At 42.2% G+C, this 24,846-nt stretch overlaps 1 protein-coding gene across 3 annotated transcripts in view; it reads left to right on the forward strand.

Moving 5' to 3' along the window:
• The window catches only part of CCDC93 (coiled-coil domain containing 93), a 126,047-nt gene that overhangs the window by 50,328 nt on the left and 50,873 nt on the right, over nucleotides 1-24,846 (forward strand). For 2 of the 3 annotated variants that reach the window (XM_062185269.1, XM_062185360.1), the window contains exons 7-11: nucleotides 1,940-2,040; nucleotides 10,378-10,414; nucleotides 13,666-13,758; nucleotides 14,033-14,083; nucleotides 14,900-14,986. In XM_062185269.1, the coding sequence (XP_062041253.1) occupies nucleotides 1,940-2,040; nucleotides 10,378-10,414; nucleotides 13,666-13,758; nucleotides 14,033-14,083; nucleotides 14,900-14,986 (369 nt within the window). The remainder of the gene's footprint in view (nucleotides 1-1,939; nucleotides 2,041-10,377; nucleotides 10,415-13,665; nucleotides 13,759-14,032; nucleotides 14,084-14,899; nucleotides 14,987-24,846) is intronic. The other variant, XM_062185314.1, reaches the window with a different exon arrangement.

Below are 24,846 nucleotides of genomic sequence, written 5' to 3' on the forward strand. Positions count from 1 at the left end.
GCTCTCTAATGTGTTTGTCATTTGATCTATTGAATTCTTCATTTCATTATGATTTCTCGTCACAATCACGATTTCTTGTTCCACTAGTTGTTTCATTTCATTTTGCTTCCTCCTTAATATTTCACTTTCATGAGAGAGATTTTCTATCTTGTCCTTTAAGGATTTCTGTAGTTCAAGAATTTGTTTTTGAGAACTTCTTAATGTTCTTATCAATTTTTTGAGATCTGCTTCTTGCATTTCTTCTATCTCATCATCTTCATAATCTTGAGTTGGGGTGTCTTTTTCATTTGGGGGCGTCATAGTGTCTTCCTTGTTCTTGTTACCTCGGTTTTTGCGTTTGTTGTATGGCATGTTGGAGATATTTGGTTTCTTCACTGTGTTGTTTTTTTTTTTTTTCTTGTTATACTATGACTCTAGATTAAGTGGACTGTCTGCTTTTGGTGGAGCCTTAGAGGCTTGAGATGGGTGTGGACTGAGAGCTGTGTTTGGTTCCTCAGGGTTGAGGGTGTGTCAAGATGACACTCCCAGGTTAGGTGTGGTAAATCTCTCTTTCTTTTGTTGATTCGAAAGGGAAGTAATTCCGCACAGCTGAATGTAATTGGAGGTAGTTAGCAGGCAAATGATATACCCACAGGAGCCAGAGATTGGAAGCTCTTTCCCAAGGACCACACAGGGAATCTGCTGCCCTCGGTGTGGGCTCCAATTCTCCTGCAGTCTCCCACTGGGTTGCCATGTTAGATGCTAATCTCCAGTTATTTCACCCCTCCCCCCAGAGTCAGGTTTTTCTGCTAGGCTCAGGGCTGGTGCAGACCTGAGGTCGCCCTGCTTATGACGTATGTCCAAAATGGCGCCTGCTCTTTGTCTTGCTCGCCCTTGAGGGGTGAGCGGAGAGAGAGAAACTCGTGTCCGTTTCGGTCACTTTTTTTTTTTTCCCTCTCTCTCTTCTAGTTAGCCTGGTGAACTTTTCCCCACGGAGTTTCAAGCCTCGTTCCCTCTAGCCTCCTCTTTCCGCTTGCCCGCTGGTGTCTCGGGCTATGGAGGTTCGGCTCACCTCGGGTTCCAGCGCTGGTGCGTTGAGTCTGCTGCTGGTGTCCCGAACTTGGGCTCCCACGCTCTCCACGCAGGTCCACTGTGAATCACTAGTTCCAGAAGAGTTTCCGCTGCTGTTTCTTCCCCTACTCTTCCTTGACCCTGCAGTATCTCCACTTTTATTAACCTGTGTCTTGCTGAAGAATATCAATGTGCTCCCTTCCTATTCCGCCATCTTCAGATGTCCCAACATTTGAAACTTTTAATAGAAATATTTTCATGTATTATTTGTATTATGAAATTATAAAATTTAAAGCAAATAAATATGTACAGAGCTAAATGAGAAGCTGAGAGTACCATATTACTCTGAAGTTGTTGTTAGACATTGATTACTTTTACTGGCCAGAAAGACAGTGGCTGTTCTCACCTGTGAAAATAACAGAGAAGGAACCACAGCCAACACTAACAGCACTAGCTTTTTGCAGGGTGGATACTCTGAACGTTTACAAATTAATTGAACTTTTCAGTGAATGCCTATCATTTTTGTAACTTAAAAAATTAAAAGCAAAGGAACCTGACCTGTTGTTACTGACCCTCCTTCCCACCATGTCAGGACCTTTTCTTTTTCTATTTCTCAGCAAAGGTGGGTGTGCAGGTTTAAAGTCATCTCAGAAGCCCAGAGATTCAGGTCATGATTTCTCACCCTTAGCATTCAGACATTGGCTTCTGTGTCTTCAGTCCATGAAGGCAGCCACCCTGGCTGCACTCTGTGCTCCTCTAGCAGGTCCTGGCCACGTGGGCCGTTGATGGGGAGAAGGCACACCCCCCCTAACCAGCTGGCAGCATCTAGCTGCTAGTTAAGGACAAGAATCTTCTCACACTCAGTAACCTGGTTGTCTTTTTTACTCAGGATGTTTACAAGCCCCGTCGGAAATACAAACGCCAACAGGGAGCAGAGGAGTTGCTTGATGAGGAATCTCGAATCCATGCTACACTGTTGGAATATGGCAGGTAATAAGTTGGGCCCAAACTAGGTGTCTGTTTTATAAAAACACTTAAACGCTAATTTAAATTGCTTCTGTGGGATTGACTTGATTGGATTTTACCTGATTGAGTTTACAGTTTTCAGCCATGAAATTTCCAACATCAGATTTCCTGTCTGGTGTGGAATCAGCTGTTGTCATATGACGTTGCAGTTCCTCTTTGGAAACGTATGTGTAGCTGTGCACCTGGCCCTGTCCTCCTTGGGCTGTTTGGGTGGTTGGGACATTAGCAGAAGCTGGGGCCGGTCTGCCTCTCATGACCCTTCTAACAAAAGTTAAAATCTTCAGGTAAACAAAAGAATGAAATCAGTTTCAACAGTTTTACTTTGTTAGAATTATAATTTTAGTTTCCTGTGAACATTAAGTCTTGATTAGAAAAATGAAGAATTTAGAAGTGGTTTTTGTCACATCTTAAAAACATACTTAGCTTAAAAGCATATCTAGTTTAAACAAAACCAAAAATCTTATTTTATATCAAGCTTTTACATTAAAAAAATCACAAGAATGTACTTCTCTCCATGGAATGTTTCAGTTCACAGCAGATATTAACTTTGGCTTTTGTGCATTCTCTACTTTAGGGTAACTGATCCCTTCATGTGAGTACCCCTTGTGCTTCCTTCCTTTGTGCTGGGGAAGGCTCTTGTGTGCTGCTCTTTCTCACAGCCCCACCCTTGGTGGCTGGAACTAACTGCTCTGTTGTTAGCATCTTCTTGAGTGAGCATCTGATGTCTTCCCCGTCTACAGTACTAGGGAGAATCAGAAGGAAATTAGATTTTCATTATTGTAGCTTTCAAACGAAAGGCAATTGCATTTTTCTTTTGGTGATAGAGTGGGGTCAAGTCTTTCCTTCCTAAGAATAAAAACTAGTCTGTTTCAAAGGAAATTGAATTAGTTCTGGCCCCTAGTTTGTGATGGCTGCCACTACAACTTAACAACTGCTGCCGTGAATTGACTATCTCCTCTGAGTCACATACTACCAGGACAAGCTACCTAATTTACTGGGCCCAGTATAAATGAAAATACAAAGCCCCTTCTTAAGAATTATTAGTGACAGTTAATTACTAAGAATGTCAAGACATCAACAGCAATCAAATGCAGAACTCTACTAAGTGTGGGACCCTGTGCAGCTGAACAGGTCACATGCTCATGAAGCCAGCCTCAGGTACCGTGGTGGTGTTGGGGGGTGGCGTCTTTTCCAAGCCCCATCTTCAAGTGGGCAGGGGAAGCTGGACAGCTCTGAATGTCAAATGTCCCATAGCCAAAGAGTACTTAGGGGAATGTAACAGGTTTTAGTTTGTACTGTTCGTGCCTCCATTTTTTCCATTTTCATGGAAAATCAGATATTTCTGGAGATGAAAAGAGTTAGAGATGCAGTAAATTGCTAGCCTCACTGAGATCATGTTCATGGTATCTCAGGACTTTTTTTCGATCATTCTTGGTTTCAGTTGTGTTGTTAAGTGATCATCACTTTCATCACATGAAGGCTGAGCAGATTCAGAACATACCTGCCCCTCCTCAGGTGTGCCTGTTGCAGTTGGAGGCCACAGTATAAAAAGACAGGTTTTGTTTGAAACTGTTTTCAAGTTCTGCCTGTGAGAGAGAGCAGAGGGTCATAATACCAGTCTTTCTTCCAGTTTGTGGGGTCATGCTAGTAGATATGACTGACGGTTTTAGCTTTTTGTTTTGTTTTGTCTTAGGAGAAGGATGATTTTGTTCTCTTTGTGGCTTTTCTGACCAGGAGAGGGTGAGTTTGTGAGAGGTGGGACAGTGAATATTTAGGGTTTTCTGCTGATTTATTTAGTTCATTCTCCTTTTTAAGAATAGTAATAATAGCGTTCAGTTGCCCAAGATCATAGAACTAATAAGAGGTTCAAACTGGGACTTGACAGAGGGATCACACAAACAAAACTAGTGTCTGCTAATACTAACTGATAGAATCAAAAAGGGAGAGAACAATCCAACATGGGAAGCGGGAGACACAGCAGACCCATAGAATAGCAGATGTCCTAAATAGCACTCTGGCCTCAGAATCAGCCCTTAAGGCATTCGGATCTGGATGAAGAGCCCATGAGAGTATTTTAGGCATGGAAAGCCAAGACACTCTGTCAAAAAAAAAAAAAAAAAAAAAAAGAAAAGAAAAAGAAAAGAAAAAAGAAAAAGAAAAGAAAAAAAAAAGAGACCTAAATGAAAGATCTCTGCGAGTGAGATCCCAGTGGAAAGAACGGGGCCATCAAAGAAGGAGGTAACTTTCTCTGAAGGGAGGAGAGAACTTCCACTTTGACTATGACCCTGTTGGAATAAGATCGAAGTTGACGAACCCTAAAGGCTTCCATAGCCTTGGCAACTCATGACTAGAGCCTAGGGAGATTACTGACGCTATAAACAAGAGTGTCAAATTGTTAAATCAACAACAGGAGTCACTGTGTACTTTCGTCTCATGTGGGATCTGTCCTTAATGTGTTGTCCAATGTGAAGTAGTGCTATAACTAGTACTGAAAGAGTATTTTTACACTTTGTGTTTCTGTGTGGGTGCAAACTGATGAAATCCTTACTTAGTATATACTGAATCGATCTTCCGTATATAAAGATAATTGAAAATGAAAAAAAACACTTGGTTTTAAATTGGACATTGCATAGAAATTTAATCAATTTTTAAAAAAATATCATGTAGGATCTCTGTCCTTAATGTGTTGTACATTGTGATTTAATGCTATAACTAGTACTCAAACAGTATTCTTCACTTTGTGTTACTATGTGGAGGCAAACTGTTGAAATCTTTACTTAATATATACTAAACTGATCTTCTGTATATAAAGAGAATTGAAAATGAATCTTGATGTGAATGGAAGGGGAGAGGGGACGGGAGAGGGGAGGGTTACGGGTGTGAGGGTAGTTATGGGGGGGTAAGCCATTGTAATCCATAAGCTGTACTTTGGAAATTTATATTCATTAAATAAAAGTTTAAAAAAAAACTGGGACTTGAATTCAGGTCTCTTGAAGCATGTCATTATACTATCTGCATTGTTTGAGTTTCTGGAGAGAGTGGATTTTTAGGCTCTTGGTTTTAGAAAAAAAGTCTTTGTTGTTTGATATGAGATTAAATAAGAAGACAGTGGTTATTAAAACTGACAGAGCAAATTAGGTAAAACCTAAAGTCTCAACCAGTGTGTGTTTTGGCCCTTCCCCTACTTTCTGGCTGTCTGGCTCTTTCCTTTGTGTTCTGTTCAGTGTTCTCCACTGCATGGAGGTCTTTCCCACTAAATGAGGGTTATGTAGTGATACATACGTAAAGAATGTTGAACAGTTTGTCCCAGGTAGAAAGCATTTGGAAAATGTTAACTATCAGCTGTTATTGTGGTTGTCTTTGCTGTCATTATCATCAGCAATAGCAGCAGAATTTTCAGCTCTCCAGTGCCTTTGAATATGACTTTTAGGTTCAAATTGGGGTTCCATCCTGAGCCTGCCCTTCCAGTTCTCCTTGTCCCTGTGGACACATGCAGGAGCACATGCGTGAGAAGGCTCGCCCCATCTCCTTCCCTCCTGAGTTCAGCAAGGCTGGCCCTCTGCTAGTTCTCTGTTCTCTCTCTCTCTCTCTCTCCTCATCGTGGTAGTTATTTACTCCGGAAGACTTTTGCTTCCCCACCCCCATGGCATCACAGCTTTAGGAGTCTGCATTCTCCCATCTATTGTCAGCATTTCTGTTTTCCACTTCGTCTCACCTCTTGGTGGGAAAGAGGGTGGTTATTTTGACTTCTAGAGCAATAAAGTCTAAAAAATTTGTTTCTTTGAAGTCAGAGATCACTAACCAGGGTTAATGCCCTCTACTGTGAGGTCAGCTTATTGACTCTCAGTTGCTTAATTAGAGCTGGATTTTTGAGTCCAGACAGCTGAAGGCCTTCAAAGCTAGCTATCTGCTAAAAACATGTTTGGATATATTTTTCTAAATTAACACTTAAACAGAATTGCAACCCTGTATCATTTCTATTTTAATTTGGATCCAATCTGCTTTTAAAGGCTGACTTTAACACCTACCTATGCTATAAAACTGCTACTGTGGGTAAATGCATTTTATATGCTGTGTATGTTACTTCAAATGGGATTTTGGAGCACATCCACTAGAACGCTGCTATTGGCCTATTCCACAGTAAATAGAGACTTAATTTTGAGTTGCCTTGAAGTTGTTCTGTAGTTTGGAAGGCACATATTGTGTGTTTCTCAATCTGGTTGTGTCCCATATGATGAAAAGCCTATGACATGTTCTTGGTGGTATTTAGTAAATTTGAGTGTAATGAACAGAGTATTTAAATTTTTATGCCTCTGTTTTGTTCTGGATTCCACATAGTTAGATAATTATCTGAATTTTTCCTGGGCACTTATTCTTAAAGGTTAGTTTTCTAGAACTGTGATTTCCAGTATGATAGATACTAGGTATACGTAGCTATTGAGCAATTGAAATGTGGCTGCTGTGACCCTGAAACCAAGTTTTAATTTTTAAATTTAAATTTAAAAATGTGTACTTGATTTAGTTATTGGAAAATGTTTAAGTATGTATGTTTGGAATAACTTGGGTATGTGAATCGTCTAATTAAAATTTTATGTGCAGTTCTCATTGTATTTTGGAGTGTCCTCTTGTTGGAGATGTATATTCTTGATTTAGAGACTGAGTGCCTTGCTTAGGGTATGAGAAAGTGAACTGAATGAAGAGGGGGCTAGAGTGCTGTTGGTGCTGGCAGTACAGAGTTGGTGAGTCAGGCTACAGAAGGGGAAAGCAGAACACATCAGGGCATGGGGCATTGCATGTCAGAGCAGTATTGATACAGAAGTGAATGAAACTGGACGTAAAGGTTCATAGCAACATTAAGCATAATAGCCAAAAAGTAGAAAGATCCCGCAAGTCAACTGATGAATTGATAAAATGTGATTTTTCCCAAGCAGTAGGATAATTTTTTAGCTATAAAAAGGAATGCAGTCCTGATTTATGTCACAATATGGATGAACCTGGAAAATACGCTCAGTAAAAGAAGCAGACACAAAAGACTTCATAGTGAACAATTTCACTTACATAAAATATCCAAAATAGGCAAGCCCATAGAGCCAGAAGGTACATTAGTGGTAGCAAGGGGATATGGAAAGGGGGGAATTGGAACTAACTGCTAACTGCTAATAGCTCTGAAATTTCTTTCTTGAGGTGGTGGAGCTATTTTGGATTTAGATACTGATGATGATTACACGACACACGTAATGAATACCTAAAAGCTACTAAAGCTTACACTTATGTTATACCTCAGTTTTAAAAATGTTAGAACTAAAAGTGTTCATCCTCCCTGCAGGAGCTCAACAGACGGGCTTGGAGGTTTGTGCATGACAAGTAATTAGTGTATACCAACCAACGAGTGCACTGGTCATATAAACACAGAAACACAGAGTTGGAGGGCTTAACTTAGTTTTGCATGATCAGAGTCTCCCTGGGGCTGGCATTATGGCATAGCAAGTAAAGCTGCCACCTACGATGCTGGAATCCCGTAAAGGTACCAGTTTAAGTCTCAGATGCTCCGCCTCCAATCCAGCTCCTTGCTAACGCACTTAGGAAAGCAGAAGAAGATGGTCCAAGTGCTTGGGATGCTGCTACCTATGTGGGAGATCAGGATGAAGCTCCTGGCTTTGGCCTGGCTTAGCCCTTGCCATTGTGGCCATTTGGGGAGTGAACTGGCAGATGAAAGATCTCTCTGTGTCTCTGCCTCTTTCTCTATAACTCTTTCAAATAAATAAATTAATTAAAAAAAATTCTTCATAGAGCCTGTATCTTTAAGGAGTAGATGGGATCTGGGATTGATTCACTCAGATTTAGTTGCTTACTTTCTGTTCAAGGTCTCTGGGCCTTAGATAGGGGCAGTCTGCCCAAGGGTATGTCTTTTGCTAAGGGTCTATACAGATAATGGCATAGAAAAGGAAAGAATACTCCAGAAGCAGGAATGCTCTGGGAGTGGGAAACTTTGACAAGACCATGCATTGTTCCCTGGTTGAGAACACAGTGTTCTCCCACTAGTTTCAGCAGAAGGCATCGATTACAGGGATTGATGGAAACTGGGCTGAGACAGAGTTGGCTTCTAAACCTTACATTAGAACTGGGCCAAGGATGATGGCTTTGCTGCCACAATCAGGAAGCTAGCTAGCAGCTTAGGGAATTGGAAAGCTGATGGCTATAGCGGCTGATGAGGGAACCACACTGCTTCTGCCAAAACTAGGAAGCCCTTTCTGTAAAACCAGGAAGCCGCTGTGATAGCTGGTTGCCCTAGAGCCAGGCTGTTCCTACTTTGATTCCCCACAAACATAATGGATCTTTGTGTCCTCCCTCTCTCCTCCCTTAACTGTTTCACCTTCAAAACTCCAGCAAATGTATCTGATTGGTAGAAAATAGCCCTCAGGAGCCTAGGTGCAAAGGAGTATGAGGAATAGGGTCTTAATTTTCTACCCTCTGCAATATAGGAGGATGAATAGTGATTAAATAAATACACAGAATCTGCCATAAGGTCCTTTGTAAAATTTGTGTGGATACCAGAATTTAACCTTGGACTAAGTCTGCCACACTTTTTTTTTTTTTAGTCTGCCACACTTTTAGGCCAGTAGATGTATGCCTAAGGGATGGGCACACTGCCCAGCAGTGACTTCTCGGTTTCTCCAGTTTCATGACAAGCTTTTACAAAGCCAGGCAATATTTCTTCTTTTTCTTTATTTTATTTTATTTTTTTTAATTTATTTTATTTATTTTTTATTTTATTTTATTTTAAGTCAGAGTTAGAGGAAGAAGTCTTCCATCTGCTGGTTCTCTCCCCAGATGTCTGCAATGGCTGGGGCTGGGCCAGGTCAAAGCCAAGAGACCAGAGCTGCTTCTGGATCTCCCAAAAGGTGGTACAGTCCCAAGCACTTTGGGCAGTCATCCATTGCTTTCTCAGGTGCATTAGCAGGGAGTTGTATCAGAAGTGGAGCAGCCAGGACTCGAATTGGTGCCCATATGGGATGCCAGTCTGTAGGCGGTGCTTAACCAGCTATGCCACGACACCATCCCCCAGGCAATACTTTTGAGTCATTGAGTTTTGCAATTTTTCACTTATGTGTAGTGTATTCACTCAACAAACATTGCAAATACAAAATTTAAAAGAATTATTGCCCTCAAGGAGAAGGATACTGACCAACAACCAGACAGTTGAACCTAATTACCATCTGGTAAACAAGAGGAACAAGATGAAGAGATGGACAGACCAGGGCCACACATGTGTGCTTCAGAGAGGCCGCTTTAGAGCTGGGAGGCAAGGGGTATGGGGGCGGGCTGCTCAGTGTGTGCAAAGTGCTCTATTCAGTCAGGGGATCAAGTAAGTCTGTAAGTTGAGCTGCTATAGATGAGGCTAAATAGCTGCTGAGCAAGACCATAGTAGAGAAGCCTTAACGAAGCTGCTGTGGAAGAAGTCCTGCCTTCTTTGGAGGGAGAGGCTATATTGATAAATGCAGATCAGGCCAGTGAGAAATTGGATAAGGAATGAACAAGAAGAATGGGAGGGGAGTGAGGCCAGAGGCCCCAGAGCCGTGGAAGCAGCACACTGCCCCGCAGTAAGGCACTGCGTGAGCTGGAGCACAGCGAAGCCCTTCATTTGTTTTTCTTAAAGGGTTACATATAACATTATTTCCTTACAAACCACTTGAAGGTAGGTGAAGCTGCATGTATTGCATTATGCTTTTCGTTTTAGGCTGAATGGTTTTTGTATTTACTTACTTTTTATTAAAGCATAAATTAATTAGAGCCAGAAAATAAACTAATTTAAACTTAAGTGAGTTTGTGTGTTTCTGTGAAGTTCAGGTTGCTTGAAATAAGTGTGCAGAATTATTGACGTCATGCTTGGGTTATGTTTGAGAATAAAAATTGTGCTGGACTCAAAATTATTAAAATGGCCACTAGAGAGCATGTTCTGCTTGAGCAAACACTTTCACATTTGTTTATGCCAGTATTTTTAAGGCTCTTAACTTAAACTGTGGCTCTAGAATACAGTTCCTGGTTCAAAGAAGTAATGATTACACTTAAGGAAAATACTCTATACTATCTGAGGTTGATATAGCAAATGGAATGGCTAGCCATCTAGTTGGAAAAACAATGGATTATGTGTGTGATTAGGCACTTGTAACATTTTCTCTAATCACCAGGTAGCCTAAATTGTCTGGTAACTTTTGTAGAAAAATCCAACCAAAATTCATTTGATTGAATTCATTGTGGTTTTTGAAGGTGATTGAATTTTCCTTTTTTTGTGACCTACAGGAGATATGGATTTAGCCGCCAAAGCAAAACAGAGAAGGTAAGAAAAGCATAGATAATGGGAGAGAATACTTGAAATTGAAAGATGGGAACAAACTTTCCCCAAGCCTACATTGTTGGACCTTGACAAGCTGGGCAGCAACTCCCTTGGAAGCCCAGGGGGAGTGGGATGTCAGGCTTGACACTGACCAGGCCCTGGTCGCTGGGCAAGCCTGTGTGAGAGGGATGCGTGCCAGGTCCCTGCATCTCCATCCAGCTGCCTCTGCAGACTGGGAGCCAAAGTGGCAGCTCATCTTGGGGCAAGACGTAAATGGTCACTCAAAGTCATGCCACCTGGATCTGCTGAGGCCAACTCGTAGTTCAGAAAATATGAAGGTTAAGTCCACTCTTAGGGCTCACAGAGTGTGCCTAATCTGGTGGGAGAGACTGTAGACAGTGTGTGCCTGGGTTGCTAGGCAACAAGATAGAACGCAGTCATTTCTTATAGGCCTGTGTGCTGAGTGTGGAAGAACCAGGTGAGTCAGGATGAGGTTCTCTAACATCACAAAGAAGTTTGAGTTCTGTTAATTTTTGTGTTTGTTGATCTTAATTGTTGGCAGTAGAGTAGACACATAAATCTTAGAGTGCCAGACCTTTACTGTGTTCCAGGCCTTTGATTAAGGGTTCTACATATATTTTTTTCACTTATTCCCCTAACAGTTCTATGTGAAGTGTACTTATTCCTGCTTTTCAGGTCAAAAAACTGATGATCAAAGAGTCTCAGTGATTTGTCTAAGGTCACATAGCCCTAAAGAGTCATAATAAGAATCTGAATCCACTTCGTCCTGACTGCAAAGTCTGTGCTCATAACCCCTCATTCTAAACAGTCCAGTGCCAGCTACAGTGGTCATTGGTCTCTTAAGAAATAGTCTTGCAGCTTAAGATCTGTTCATAATTGCTTCTCTCACTCCCACCCGACCCCCAGATTTCCTTGAATAGGACATCTTCCTGCTGTTCTCTGCCCCCCTCTGCTTTTCCTGCTTCCCAGCCTTCCTCTGCTTCCTGTGGTGATTGTCTTCTCCATCCTTGGTGGCCAACCAGGGTGACCAGAGTCATGTTCTAACGCTGGGCTGACTAGTTTTAGAGCCTAATTCCTCTCCTTGATTTAATTGTTGTATTCTGCTTCATAGCATCGATTAAATAGGGGCATTCTTTGTACCTACTTCATAGCATTTTTATGAAAACCAAAATGTAAATGATTTAGAATTAGCAAACACAATGTAAACATTTAATATGAGTTACTATCATTATTACTAGTTCATTGGCAATTAGTCACACACTGATTATGATATCTTCTTTTTTGGTTTGCTCATTTTTTTTTCAGATATGTATTGTCATTCAACTACATAATCATTTCCTCTGGAGCAGGGTATTTTCTAGATTTGAGTATGTCACGTGTCATCTGGTTTATAGTAAGACTTTGATATATACATTTAATTTGATACATAATTTGTCTGAAGATAATGTGTATGTGACTGCATTCTGAAATAAGGTATTTGGATTATGGCTGGAAAATCATGAGATGTTCATGAGCTAGTATTCCAGTTGGGTTTGTCTTGTCATTCTCATGTCAGATGGCACATTTGAGTTGAAAGGCTTATCCCCTGTAGCCATGTCTAGGCAGTTAAGGACTGAGGAGGTTCTCTTGGGCGATGGGAGACTGGTTATAAAAAAGTATCCTAGTGTTGGGATGATTCAAAAAGGGCACCTGAGAGTAATCCTATTTCAGTCCTGCAGGCCCCTGCTATTTAGAAATCATAGGTAAGCCTGAAGTCACCCAGCTAGGGGATGGCAGAGGTGAAATTAAAACCAAGAACTTGGTGCCAGTGCTGTGGCATAGCGGGTAAAGCCGCTGCCTTTAGTGCCAATCCTATATGAGCACCGATTCTAGTCCGGCTGCTTTACTTCTGATCCAGCTCTCTGCTATGGCCTGGAAAAGCATTAGAAGATGACCCACATCTTTGGGCCCCTGTACTCACATGGGAGACTCAGAGGAAGCTCCTGGCTCCTGGTTTTGGATCGGCACAGCTCTGGCTGTTGGGGCCAGTTGAAGAGTGAACCAGTGGATGGAAGACCTCTCTCTCTCCCCCTGCCTCTCCTTCTCTCTGTGTAACTCTGACTTTCAAATAAACAATAAATCATAAAAGAACAATGACAAAAAAATGCAAAAAAAAAAAAAAAAAACCCAAGAACTCATGGCAGACATTTGGCACATTGGTAAAGACAGAGTTTGGAATGCCCACATCCCATATCAGAGTACCTGAATTTAAATCCCAGTTCTGCTTCTGATTCCAACTTCCTGCTAATTCATATCCTGGGAAGCCTCAGATGATGGCTCAAGTACTTGGGTCCCTGTCTCCTATGTAAGAGACCCAGGTTGGGTTCACAGTTCTTGACTTTAGTCTGATCCAGTCTTGATTGTTGCAGGCATTTGGGGAGTGAATCAGTGGATGAGGAATTATCTCTCCCTGATCTCCCTTTTCCCCATGGCTGCATGCATGTGTCTGTCTGTTGTTGTGTCTTTAGATGCATGTTTATCTCTCTGCCTTTCAGTTAAACAAAAATTATTTTTAAAAACTCTAGACTTTCAACCTGTGTTTGAGGAAGACTAATCTGCATGAGTGGTGTGGTACATTTAGAACCTGAAGTTGGTTCCAGGCATGCATCTTGATCACCAGATGAAGCAGTTTACATTTTTATTCTTCAGACCTGTGGTTTTCAAGCTTTTTTCCTTATCACTCTCAGCAGTAAAAATTTTGTTTTCCATGATGATTCAGTATATACATCCCTAAAACAAAGATTTCACTAAGCAGTAGCTAAGCTTTTACTACCTACAGAGCACGTTGACATGTTCTTTTTATTTATATAGACACTAGTCATACTTGCTAAAATGCTTTTATGCCCCACTAATGCATCTTGGCTGGCAGTTTGAAGAAATACTCCCCTAGCAGTGATCTGCTCTTAAAAGTGTTAAAGCAGAGGAAAGGCCCTCTTAGAACATGAGGATAAGTTTGGCAAACGATACTGTTGATTTAATCAGTGAGCATTTGGAAATGGATGCAGGCATTCACCAGTGGAGGATGGACCAGCTCGAGGCTCAGGCCTCCAAATGGTCCAATCTCTTTTGGGCTGGTGCAACTCCAGCTTTGTGTTTGTGTGTTTTCATTCACACTTGTGCCTCATTGTGTGTGGTTCTTTCTGTCCTGAGGCTCTGACTTCAATGCTAAGCTGTTTTCACATCTTCCTTTCCAGGCAGAGGACAAGAAACCCACACTTCCTGCAAGTCTGTCAGCTACAGAGAAAGCAGATACCCATGAGGAGGATGAGCTTCAAGCAGCTGAAGAGGTGCATGGTCGATAGAGGCTATCTGAGGTTTCCGTTTAAGTCATTTGGTGGTGGGAGTGGGGGGGGTTTGACTCTCATCCACAGAACCAGCGCCTCCCACAGCTGGCTGCTTTGAGCTGGCCTTTCACACCTTCCAATTTCCTTTCATAACCTATGGTAAAATAACATCAAGGGAAATTAACCCTTGGATTTCACCCCTGAGGTCCTTGTATGCACACTGCACCAGTGCTGTGGTCAGAATGCTCACTGCTGCCTCTCCCTATTCCTCTTTCAGCAGCGTATCCAGTCACTGATGACCACAATGACTGCCATGGCAAATGAAGAGGTGAGAGAGCAGCCCCTGGGGAGGGGGAGGGGAGGGTCTTGACACCACCTGGCTCTGCTCTGAGGGAGCCTCCTACCAGAAGGCCCACATTCTACAGCCTGCTCTGTGCCCAGCACTCGGTGCTCCTGTTCCTCAGGGTCTTCCTCCAGGAAGCTTTTGAAAGTAAATGATATTGCTGTCCATGGGGACTTCTAGGAGCAAGGCCTCCCTTCTGAGATGGCTTCCAGGCCTTCTGCAGAAGAACCAGGATCAGTCCTGCCTCTAGAACCACGTTACACTCTATGCCAAAGGAGCCTGTGTCTCCTACTTCCTTTCCACACCATCTAGGTAGAAAGTGTAATACTGTGTTTGTGGTTGCTCATTCCACAGCTCAAGGCCTGTGCAGTGGTTTAGCCACCTGCGGTGAAGGGATTGTTCCTTTTGAAGCTAGCAAAGACCCAGGCGATCAAGAGATATGTCAGGGATTCCTAGATTCCTTACTGTTTCTCATTTGCTCTTTCATCCCTCTGTGGGCTCTCCTTAATGACCCTTAGGAAGAGAGTCCCAGGAGTGGGGCCCTGACAATGAAGAATGGTTTGCCAGGAACTGGCAGGCTTTGGGAGCATCTAGCACAGTCAGGGGAGTGACTTGGAAGGGAGCAGGTTAAGGCATTTGTCCTAAGGCTTGTTTCTCCCTTGTCAGTGAAAATGTGGGCAGAGGCCAAATACTGTTTTTCCCTGAGAATGTTGTCCATTTTGTGATAAAGCTCAGCGTGTTCAGCTTTTCTAGTTCTGTGAAAGACAAGGCCTTGAGAAGGTACTTTCCATGTCACTGCAGAGCCGTCTCACCGCAAGCTCCGTGGGCCAGATTGTGGGCCTCTGCTCAGCCGAGATCAAGCAGATTGTGTCTGAGTATGCGGAGAAGGTAGGTACCCCCTTACACCAGTCTGTGCCTCAAGGAATGCCCCGAGGCTTTGTTCTCTTACTGCCTACCCTCTTCCTGCTTATAATTCATCAGCCGTGTACGTCAACAGCATATGCCCTGGCTACCACACAGAGACAGAAGCAGTTATCACATTTGATACTTTGATGCCTGAGGTGTTGCACAGGCATTTTTCCTTCTCTCAGGCTTATAACTCAGGCTGTCTTCAGCAATTGGACTGAGGAATGGAGTTCTTTACCACTTAGGCAGTAAACCCCATAACTCAGCCAAGCCTAACGCAGAATTTTTTATTCTACTTTATTAAAAGAGTGTAGAAGGAACAAAAGTCTGAAAATCATATTTCAGCATTAGATTTTTTTCCCCGTCCATCCTAAGATAGGCAAGAGGACCTTGAATATTTCCAGGAGGCAGTGATTAATCATTTTGTACATAACAGATTCCAGTCTGGCTGAGATGTACTACCAGTTAAATCAGATTTACAGGGCATTGTTTCACATCCCTCTTTTCCCAGCTGTACTCAGTCTGCTCCCTTAAAATGTGATGTCTGTTGAAGCTTCCAGCTTTACTGTTCTCAGAAGCCTTGACGACGGATTAGTTCTGTCCTGACCGTCTGTGCAGTATTGTGAAATGATTGCAGGAGTGCCACAGTCAGGGAGAGAGTGTCACCTGGAATCCGGAGGGGGTGATCTGCAAACACAGCAGGTTGCCACCCCCCACTACTCCAGGGTCTCCTGTCCTGCTCATACATATCTAGGGGTTCCTTTATCTCCCCACCATCACCACCACTTCCCGGGAAGTACTTCTCAGCATGCAGCATGGGCTCTCAAATTCACACATCTCATGGAATCCAAAGGGCCCACTCTTCCCATTTACCACCTGAGAATGGTGACACTAATCAAAATAGCATTTGAGGTTTGAGCAGAAAATAAATTGAGTTATTCTAAAAGTCCAAGTAAACTGGAAAGACTTGAAAATGCAGTTGTGGGAAGACGGAATAATTTACTGCTTGGAGAAGACAGAGTCTTGGTTCTCTACAGCACACACACCTGAATGGCAAAGCGTGTGCATCTGTCCCAACCCTTATGTTGCCACACAGTGCTGCTGAATCCACTTGTTTGGAAAAAGATGACCCTGGGTATGCACTGCCGTTTTTACAGGGTCTCTGTGTTTTTGTTTTGTTTTGTTTTGTTTTGTTTTGTTTTCCAGTCTTGCCCATTGTAAACAGATAGAAGCTTAGATTATTCAACAAAGAGGTACCCTGAATAAGAGGGCAAACCAGCCCCTATCCAGCCTGGGAGTCCTGATACTGCATTCTGCATGTCCCCCTTCTGTGGCTTTGTCTCTTTAGCTCACGAGCTTTCCCTCTATCACCCCTTTATACTGACCTCCACCCAATTCTGATGGCTATAGTGTGGAGCCTGACCTGGACTAGTCTCCACCTCCATTCCATTCTTCCAGAAAAGAGTGAAATTAGAATTTTAACAGGAAGTAATGCCAAGTCTCTTTCCAAAGACAAGTATAGTTTAACTTCTCATGGAATATTTCAGGTCTATCATTCAGTGCTTGATTGTCTGGGTTGTTTTCATTGAGTAAATTATGTAGTGTTAAAGCTGGTGGCTTTTAAAATTAAACTATCTTTAAATTAATTTCTATATAACAGTTATAGTATACTCACATATTATCTTACAGTCTATCCCCAGATATTTATAGTTGCAAACGTAATAGTTGCATAAAAGAAGTAGGCCAGTGCAAGGGTTAAGACACACAACTTTTGGGGTTGTCTCTTAGCTTACATCTATCTCCTTTGTTCCCTAGCTCTGTGATCACGCTGATTATTTGATCTGTCTTTGCTCTGGTATCCTTATTACAAAGTGGGGATAATATTACTTTACTGGCAGGGCATTAAAAAAACTAATTAAGATATGGCCAAAATGCCTCAAAAAGTGCCTGGCACATTATAGCTCTTTAGCCTTTATTTGTATTTTGATAGTTGGCATTTTTTAGTTGGCTTTTTTGAGTCACATCACATCCTAAACTTTTTCCATATTTCAAGCTTTCGTATTTATATTAATATCTTTGTGTTAAACAGTGTGATTCATTAAACATTTCCATAGTAAACTTTTAAGCCATTTCTAACTATTTGCCATTATAGATAATATTATAAAATCTTAGTAGATAATTTCTGGTGAAAGGTTTCCTAGGAGTTCGATATCTGGACTATAACTTCTCTGTGTTGCTTTCCAGATAAGTTATAATTATATAAAATACTATCAGTGAGGTAGTCATTTGCACAGTAGCTGAAGTGCCACTTGGGTTGCCTGCATCCCATATTGGAGTGCTTAGGTTTGCTTCTGAGCCCCACTTGTGATTCCAACTTCCTACTAATGCATGTCCTGGGAGGCAGCAGGTGATGGCTCAAGTAATTGGGTCCCTGCCATCCACATGGGAGACTCGGATTGAGTTCCCAGCTCTGGCTTCACCCTGGCACAACTATGGGCTCTGCTGTTGTGGGCTTCTGGGGAGTGAACTAGCATGTGGGAGGTCTCCGTGTGTGTGTGTATACACATGTGTACACGTTCACACATGTGCATCTTTAAAAAAAAATGCTATTAGTGGTGAAGGAGCTTCTAGCATGGCCCAAAATTTCAAGCTTTGATTGTTATCTAATTTACTGCTGTAGTGGCTATACCTGTTTGGACTGTACCTCTTTAGACCACTGAGAGGATTAAAGATAATTCCATTTTTCTGTTTACTCCATTTTCTCCTGGGATTTCTCTGTTACAGACTTTACTCTTATACTTCAGACATGTGATATTTTTTCTTGTAAATCAAGCCAACATTCTGTATTTAGATATTTTCCACTGAGATGCCAGGATTTCTTGGGTAGTTCATTTTTTTTTTTTTCATTACATGCAAAAGATTTGTATCTAAGTTGGTCTATCTTTTTTTCTTACTGTTTTCATATGAGAATTTCATTGTTTTTCCATGGGTCTGATCAAGTAGTCCATTATATTTCAGCTGTTTTTATTAATATTTAATTATTTAGCCTATGTAGAGTTCATTTTTATTCAGTCTGAAGTGTGAGTCTTATCAGTTTTCAGTTTTCTCATTTCTGTTGCCACTTTTCAAATAACTTATTCTCATTTTGAGATGCTTTCTTATGATTTAAACTGCATATGGACTCATTGTTTATTGGTTTATGCTTCCATTTCTGTGTAAAACTTTCATGATAAAATCATTTTGCTGTTTTCATTATTTTCTTGATTTTGTTTGCTTGTTCCTGTTTTCTCTGTGCCCTCCAGCCAAAAACCTAGTTATGCACCCTAGGGAATGCACCGGTAGTTGAATAGCTTGGCTTTGTTGCTGGTTGTGGTGAGGGTGAGCACAAAGCCAGGGGAATTGCAGACCCTCTCGGGAAAAGGTTCCTAGGAAGAATTTGGATTTGGATTTGGTGACACTGAGGAGGGTTCAAGAAAGTGGGGCTCTGCTCTGTATTGGATGTGTGAGGAGGGGTGCGTCTGTGAATGGATACCTTAATCTTATCTATAAGACATGGCAGGGAGGGAACAGTGGGAATGAATCAGGGCTAAAGTTTGTGTGTATAATAGTGAGTATAGGGAATATTTGGTGTTTTCTATAACTTGGACAATGTGGTTTTGTCCATGTTCAGAGATGATTACAGAGTGATCATATTTTTACCTTGATGCTTGGTCACAGTCAGATACAGGTAAACTTACCTGGCATTGATATCTTTTGAAATCTCTTTAGACTTAACACCAAGGCCTAATTATGGATGCAGGCCAGCTCCCAGCTCATTAGGGCCTTCTACCAGGTGAGCTCTCAGATAACAGGGGCTATTTTTCTCATCTTCAGTTTGTTTGTCTGGTTGTCTAGTGCTTTGTAGCAATATTACTGCAAATGTAGTGGCTCAGTTGATGCCCATTTATTAACTGATAGTTTCTTTGGGTAAGCAGTTGTGCACAATTTGGCAGGGTCTTTTCAGACTCTCACAGGCTGAAATCAAGTACTAGCTGAAAGGCTGGCATTGTGGCACACAGCAGGTTAAGCTGTAGCCTGCAATATCTCATATGGGCTCTGGTTCAAATCCCATCTGCTCCATTTCCAATCCAGCTCCCGGCTAATGTGCCTGGGAAAGCAGTGGAAGATGGCCCAAATGCTTGGGCCCCTACCACCCATCTGGGAGACCTAAATGGAGTTCCAGTCTCCTGGCTTCTGCTTTGCCCAGCCCTTACCATTGGGGCCATCTGGGGAGTGAACCAGTGTATGGAAGATCTCTGTCTTTCTTTTCTAACTCTTTCAGATATATAAGTAAATCTTTATAGAACAATGATACTTACAGGGCCAGCACTGTGATGGAGTAGGTTAATCTTCTGCCTGCCGCACCAGCATCCCACATGGGCATAGATTCTAGTCCTGGCTGCTGCTCTTCCAATGAAGCTCTCCTATGGCCTGGGAAAGCAGTAGAAGATGGCCCAAATGTTTGAGCCCCTGCACCCACGTGGGAGACCTGGAGGAGGCTTCTGGCTCCTGGCTTTGGGCTGGCTCAGCTCTGGTCATTGTGGCCATTTGGGGAGTGAACCAGAGGGTGGAAGACCTTTCTCTCTGTAAGTCTACCTCTTAAATAATTAAATAATATCTTAAAAAAAAAAAAAGATACTGGCTATAGCTGCAACCTCATTCTAAGGCTATACTGGGAAAGAATCCATTTGCAGGCTTCCATGGTTGTTGACAACGTATTCCTTGTGACCTATTGACTGAACTCACCAGTCCTTGCTGGCTACCAGCTGGATCTTGCATTGAGTTCCTTGCCACATAGGCCTCTCTGCTATTGCCAGTTATTTCATCAGAGCTAGCAAGGGAAAGTGTCCCTTGCAGGGCAGACATTCTGGTCTTACATAATTACCTACATGTAATCACATACATCCCATCACTTTTGCTATTTTCTTTTGGTTAGAATGAACTCACAGGTCCTGTCTACACTAGGGAAAGGAGTTCTCCAAGGCAGATGTGAACAGCAGGAAGCAGGGATCATGGTGCCGTTGTAGGGTTGTCTACCACATTTTTCTTTTTGTTTTTTCTGTGTTAGTGTCATAGATTGGGCTAAAACTGGGCGCGGCAATTTGTCTAAAATTGATGGTGCTACCTTCAGGGTGTTGGTAATAAAATCCTGAGACGTTTAGGTGGAGTTGAGGGGATGCCTCAGAGGGAAGCTGTTGGTGGTATTAGAGAAGAGCCCAAGTTAGACTGAGATCAGGACCCATTTCTGCTTACTGAAGAAAAAGGACAAGATAATTTTTGTAGCATAAAGTGTGAAAGTGATTTTGTGACCAAAGAATAAATTGTACAGCCTGCCTGGTGCAAGTATTTGGAAAGTCAACAGACCTTGGGATATAAAAATGAGGTTAAAAAACATGTGCAGCCTTCTCTTTCATTTGCAGATTTCATAAGTCCTTCTAACAGTATAACATGATAAATAATCCATGTGTCTCAAAGCAAGCCTCTGAGATATGTAACTCAATTTAATGTGGTTCCTGTGAAGCAGCAGGGAAGAGGAATGTGAAGAAGATTCCTGATGCATAATTCATGAGTGTCCATAGGCTCTGGGCCAAGTAGCTCCATCTCCCTTTGTTTCCGAAGGGTAACACCCTTCCCAGAATGTGCCAGATGAGGCACTGGTGTGCTTTTTGTTGTTGATGTCTAGTATTTCACTGCATCATTGCTTTCATTTTTATAGAGATGAAGAATCTATTACTGTGATTTGCAGAAAACTAAAAAGCCTGAATGCATGAAAAATACTTCCATCCTTTTGTCACCTAAGCCTCTTTAGGAGCCAGAGGGATGCTGAGCCAGGGAAGGTACAAGGTCCCTAGAAGGGGAGGGAGGGTCTGCCCCAAGTGTCGTATACGAGCATTTTGGACACTTTAATACTTAGCCTGTTGGTTAAATCATCGCTTGGCTGACATCTCCTTCAGAAAGGATCTTAGGACATTTTGTAGATCTGGAGGCACAGATCTGTCTTGAGGAATCGGAGAGGATCTCATTCAGTTCTCAGAACAGTGTGCTGCCCCCTTGCTTGTGGTCTTCTGTTTCCCTCTGTCATTATCGACTTACTGATGTGCGTTTGCAGTTTTCTGTTTATGTGGATGTGGCCCACATTTTCCTGTACTCCGTAACTTTAGAGCTTCACTGAGCACCTGCCAGTGTCAGTGCTCTATAAATAAATGTGTATTTTTTTCCACTTTGCACATCAGGAAATTAAAGGTTAAAGAGGTTCTATAACTTGTCCAATACTATAGAGGCAGGTAAGCTCCAGGTCTAGGTCCAGGACTGTTTTTTTGAAAGCCGTTTCTTTGGCCAGGTAGAACTTCCTCAGGGAGAATCAGGAATACCCTTCTTTGCCATGCTTCCTTTAGACTCTGACACCATGTGACTGCCCACCCTGGGCCACGTGGACGGCATAGGCCAGGGGTCCTGGGAACTGACCATAGAAACAAGTAAAAGTGAAAATGGTACAGTTCTAGCACTCACACGCTGTCACACCTTCACTCCTGGGAGCTGTGGAAGTTTCTGTCTGGGTGTCTGGGTGACTCTTCGTGTTATAGAAGACCCACATTCTCATCTGGGTCTTTATAACATCCTAGCTGGAAGATTGTCAACATCATCATCTTATTTCCATAGTGACATGTATTTTAGATCATTGAGGAACTTCTTTATGGAAGGAATTTTGTTTTTCCTGATAGATTTTGGAAAATTGCTTGTCCAACAATTAAGAAATACTTACATTTCTGCTTCTGGCTTTTTCATTCAGACAGCCCTAACAAAGTGCTTCTCTCCCTTTAGCATGTCTTGGGTCACATGATCCTCCCCAGGCCAATTGCGGCCAGAAGTTGTGCCCTGTGATTGGTGGCCCCATTGAACTAGAGACAGAGGGAGATGGTGGTTCCCCCAAAGGAAGGGATTGCTGTTACTAAATATAAGGATGCTGGGCACACAGTACTGAGCAGCTCCTTTGTTCTGGCTTTCAGGAAATTCATTGAAGTACATTGGATGGAACTGACCTAAAATAATATTTTGTTAATATATATAGCATCTTTCCTCTTAGGGTAGCTGCCATCATGTTGTTATTTTTCTCTTATGATTAAAAAAAAGTATTTATTAAAAGGTAAGAGAGAGAGAGAGAACTCTCCCACCTGCTGGTTCATTCCCTGAATTCCTGAGAACTGGGAACTCAGTCCAGGTCTCTCCTCTGATTGTCAGGATCTCAACCATAACCACCACTTGTTGCCGCCAAAGATCTACATTAGCAATAAGCTGGAATCAGGAGTGGAACTTAAAACACAAACTCAGGAACTCCAATATGGATGTAGCCATTCCAATCTATGTCTTAACCAGTAATCCAGATGCTTACCACCCCTTCTATAATTTTGTAACCCTTTCATTCTTGTCACTTATCATATAAAGATTTCTTAAAATAATTTTGGAGATATTTTAAATTTTAAGAGTGGTTTCCTTTCTATCAGAGAACTTGCAGAATTGATTCCCTAGATGGGTTTGATTTTATTTTCCAGCAAAGACCTATGGAGTACATACTGTGTCCAGGCAGTGTAGGTATAGGGGACAGAGGGGAAAAAAAAGACTATCTAAGAAAGTCCCAGCTAGGAATCAGTCAACCTGTAAACATAAGCTACAGAATAACAATTAGAATGCTTTTAAAGTGGATGCCAGTAGGTACCTGGTTTGTATTGTCATTTGAAATGTCACTATCTGCCCAAAGAAAAGTAGTCAACATAAGTAATCCTGAACTTTTTTCCCTGGTAATAATTAGATAGAATGTGTAACTTTTTAAATTGTACCTAGTAGAGGTAGGATTGGAAAAGTGGAGGACTGGGGCCTGAGTGAAGAAAACCACACCCCAGAGACCTTGCCCAGGTCAGAGAGTCACAGGAAGCTGAGTCTCCAGGAGCTTCTTGGAGAATTTGGTCCGAGTTGGAACCCATGTGACTTCTGCTGAGCTTAGATAGGAATGTTTCCAATGCTATCAACCTGTTCCACTTCAGAAAACACTTTTACCACTTGTTAGCTGAATTGGCATGTGGAGTTGGGAAAGAACAGAGAGGGGTTGCCCTCTTGGAAACCTTCTGCTTGTGGTCAGAGAGAAAACCCTGGGTTGACACTGGGTCAGGTGTGGATGTGGGATAGATTTTAAACTCCTTCATTCTGTGCTCCATTTCACATACTATCACAGGTATGACACAAGTCATATTCTGAAACTCTAAGCTCCCAAAGTGCTAAGATTTCATCTTTAGTCTCTGCATCCCTATTTCCAGATGCATAGTAAATTCTCAGTAGTTGCTAACAGATATAAGTCAAACTCTAGAGACATACTCAGTAGCCAGTTAGGGTGACTCCCCTACCTAAAGTAAGGTCTTCTGTGACATTGTGGAGGGTAACTACTTGGAGTCTCCTTCATAGCACTAATGATGCACTAACTATTTGTCTCTTTACTCAACTCCAAGATCTAGAATAGTTGCCCTTCCCCAGATCCAGGATCATTGTATATCCCTAGAGTTTAATGTAATGGGATTTTCACACACATTTGTTAAAGGAAGGAGGAAAGAGAGAAAGTGAAGAAGGAACGAGAAGAGCTTTCAAAACTCTTCCTTTGTGGTGCAATTTAGGCATTGGAGAGAATGTGGTAGAACTAATACTCTAACAGCCAGTGGATTTTGCCTGAGGAGACTCTGCAAGCCTAGAGATAAGATCTTTGGTTTTTCCCCTTCTCCTGAAGAAGTCTACCAATCTTGTGCTGCTTTTGCTGGGTTTTGTCCGTGATAATTTGACTTCTGTGTGCGTCTGGCTTTATACCTGGATACCATGTTCCTTGTAAATTTACCTGTAGAAATCCTTTGAGGCTTAGAGTCAAAACTCTTCTTTGAGGGGCGGAGCCAAGATGGCGGATAGTGAGGACGTGTGCCTTACTTTGGGAAAATAAACTTTCATAAAAGTGGAACTACTGTAGCCTCAGGAAAAGACTTAAGAAAAAAAACTGCAGAGGAAACGCTTCCGGATCTTGTGGATGAGACACAGAGGACTTACAGGGAACCCACCGCGTGGAAAACCAACCGAGACAAGCCGAGCGGCAGCTGCGGGAGCGGAGCCAGAGCCACAGAATCTCGCCAGCGCGGGAACCCAGGAGGGTAAGACAAAGACCTGAGAAGTCCGAGACATTGGGGGGAGGGGGAACAGAGGCCTCTCCCTTCACTCACCAAGCAAAACAAAGAGCACCGCGATTTTACATATGTAAAGCTCAGCCAAACTCAGTATCTTTAGCGAAACTGGAGAACACATTGAGGGCTGCATAAACTCTTTGTGTGGTCCCAGGGGTAGATCAAACGAATACTCACAGAGGCTAGATTTCAACTACCCTCAACTCCACTCCCAACTGAGTCAAAAGAAAAAAAAAAAAAAAGAGAGAGAGAGAGTATCCCAGCAAGGAGCAAGTATTCTGGGAGAGTCGCTCTTTACACAGCCTTAAACCTCAAGAAACAAGCATAGCTCTCTGGCCACACCCATCACAGCCCCTAAGGCTCCAACTAAACAGACAGCTCACTTAGAGGCATAGTATAACGAGAGAAAAAAAAAACAAAAACAAAAACAAAAACACCACAAATTATCTCCAACATGCCAAGCAAGAAACATAGAAGCGGAGGTACCAAGAACAACGAAAGCACTATGACGCCCCCAGGTGATCAAGACACGCCAATGCAAGATTATGCAGATGAAGAGATAGAGCAAATGCAAGAAGCAGATTTTAAAAAATT

The sequence above is a fragment of the Lepus europaeus genome, chromosome 1 (genome assembly GCF_033115175.1).
Source record: "Lepus europaeus isolate LE1 chromosome 1, mLepTim1.pri, whole genome shotgun sequence".
Taxonomy (NCBI): domain Eukaryota; kingdom Metazoa; phylum Chordata; class Mammalia; order Lagomorpha; family Leporidae; genus Lepus; species Lepus europaeus.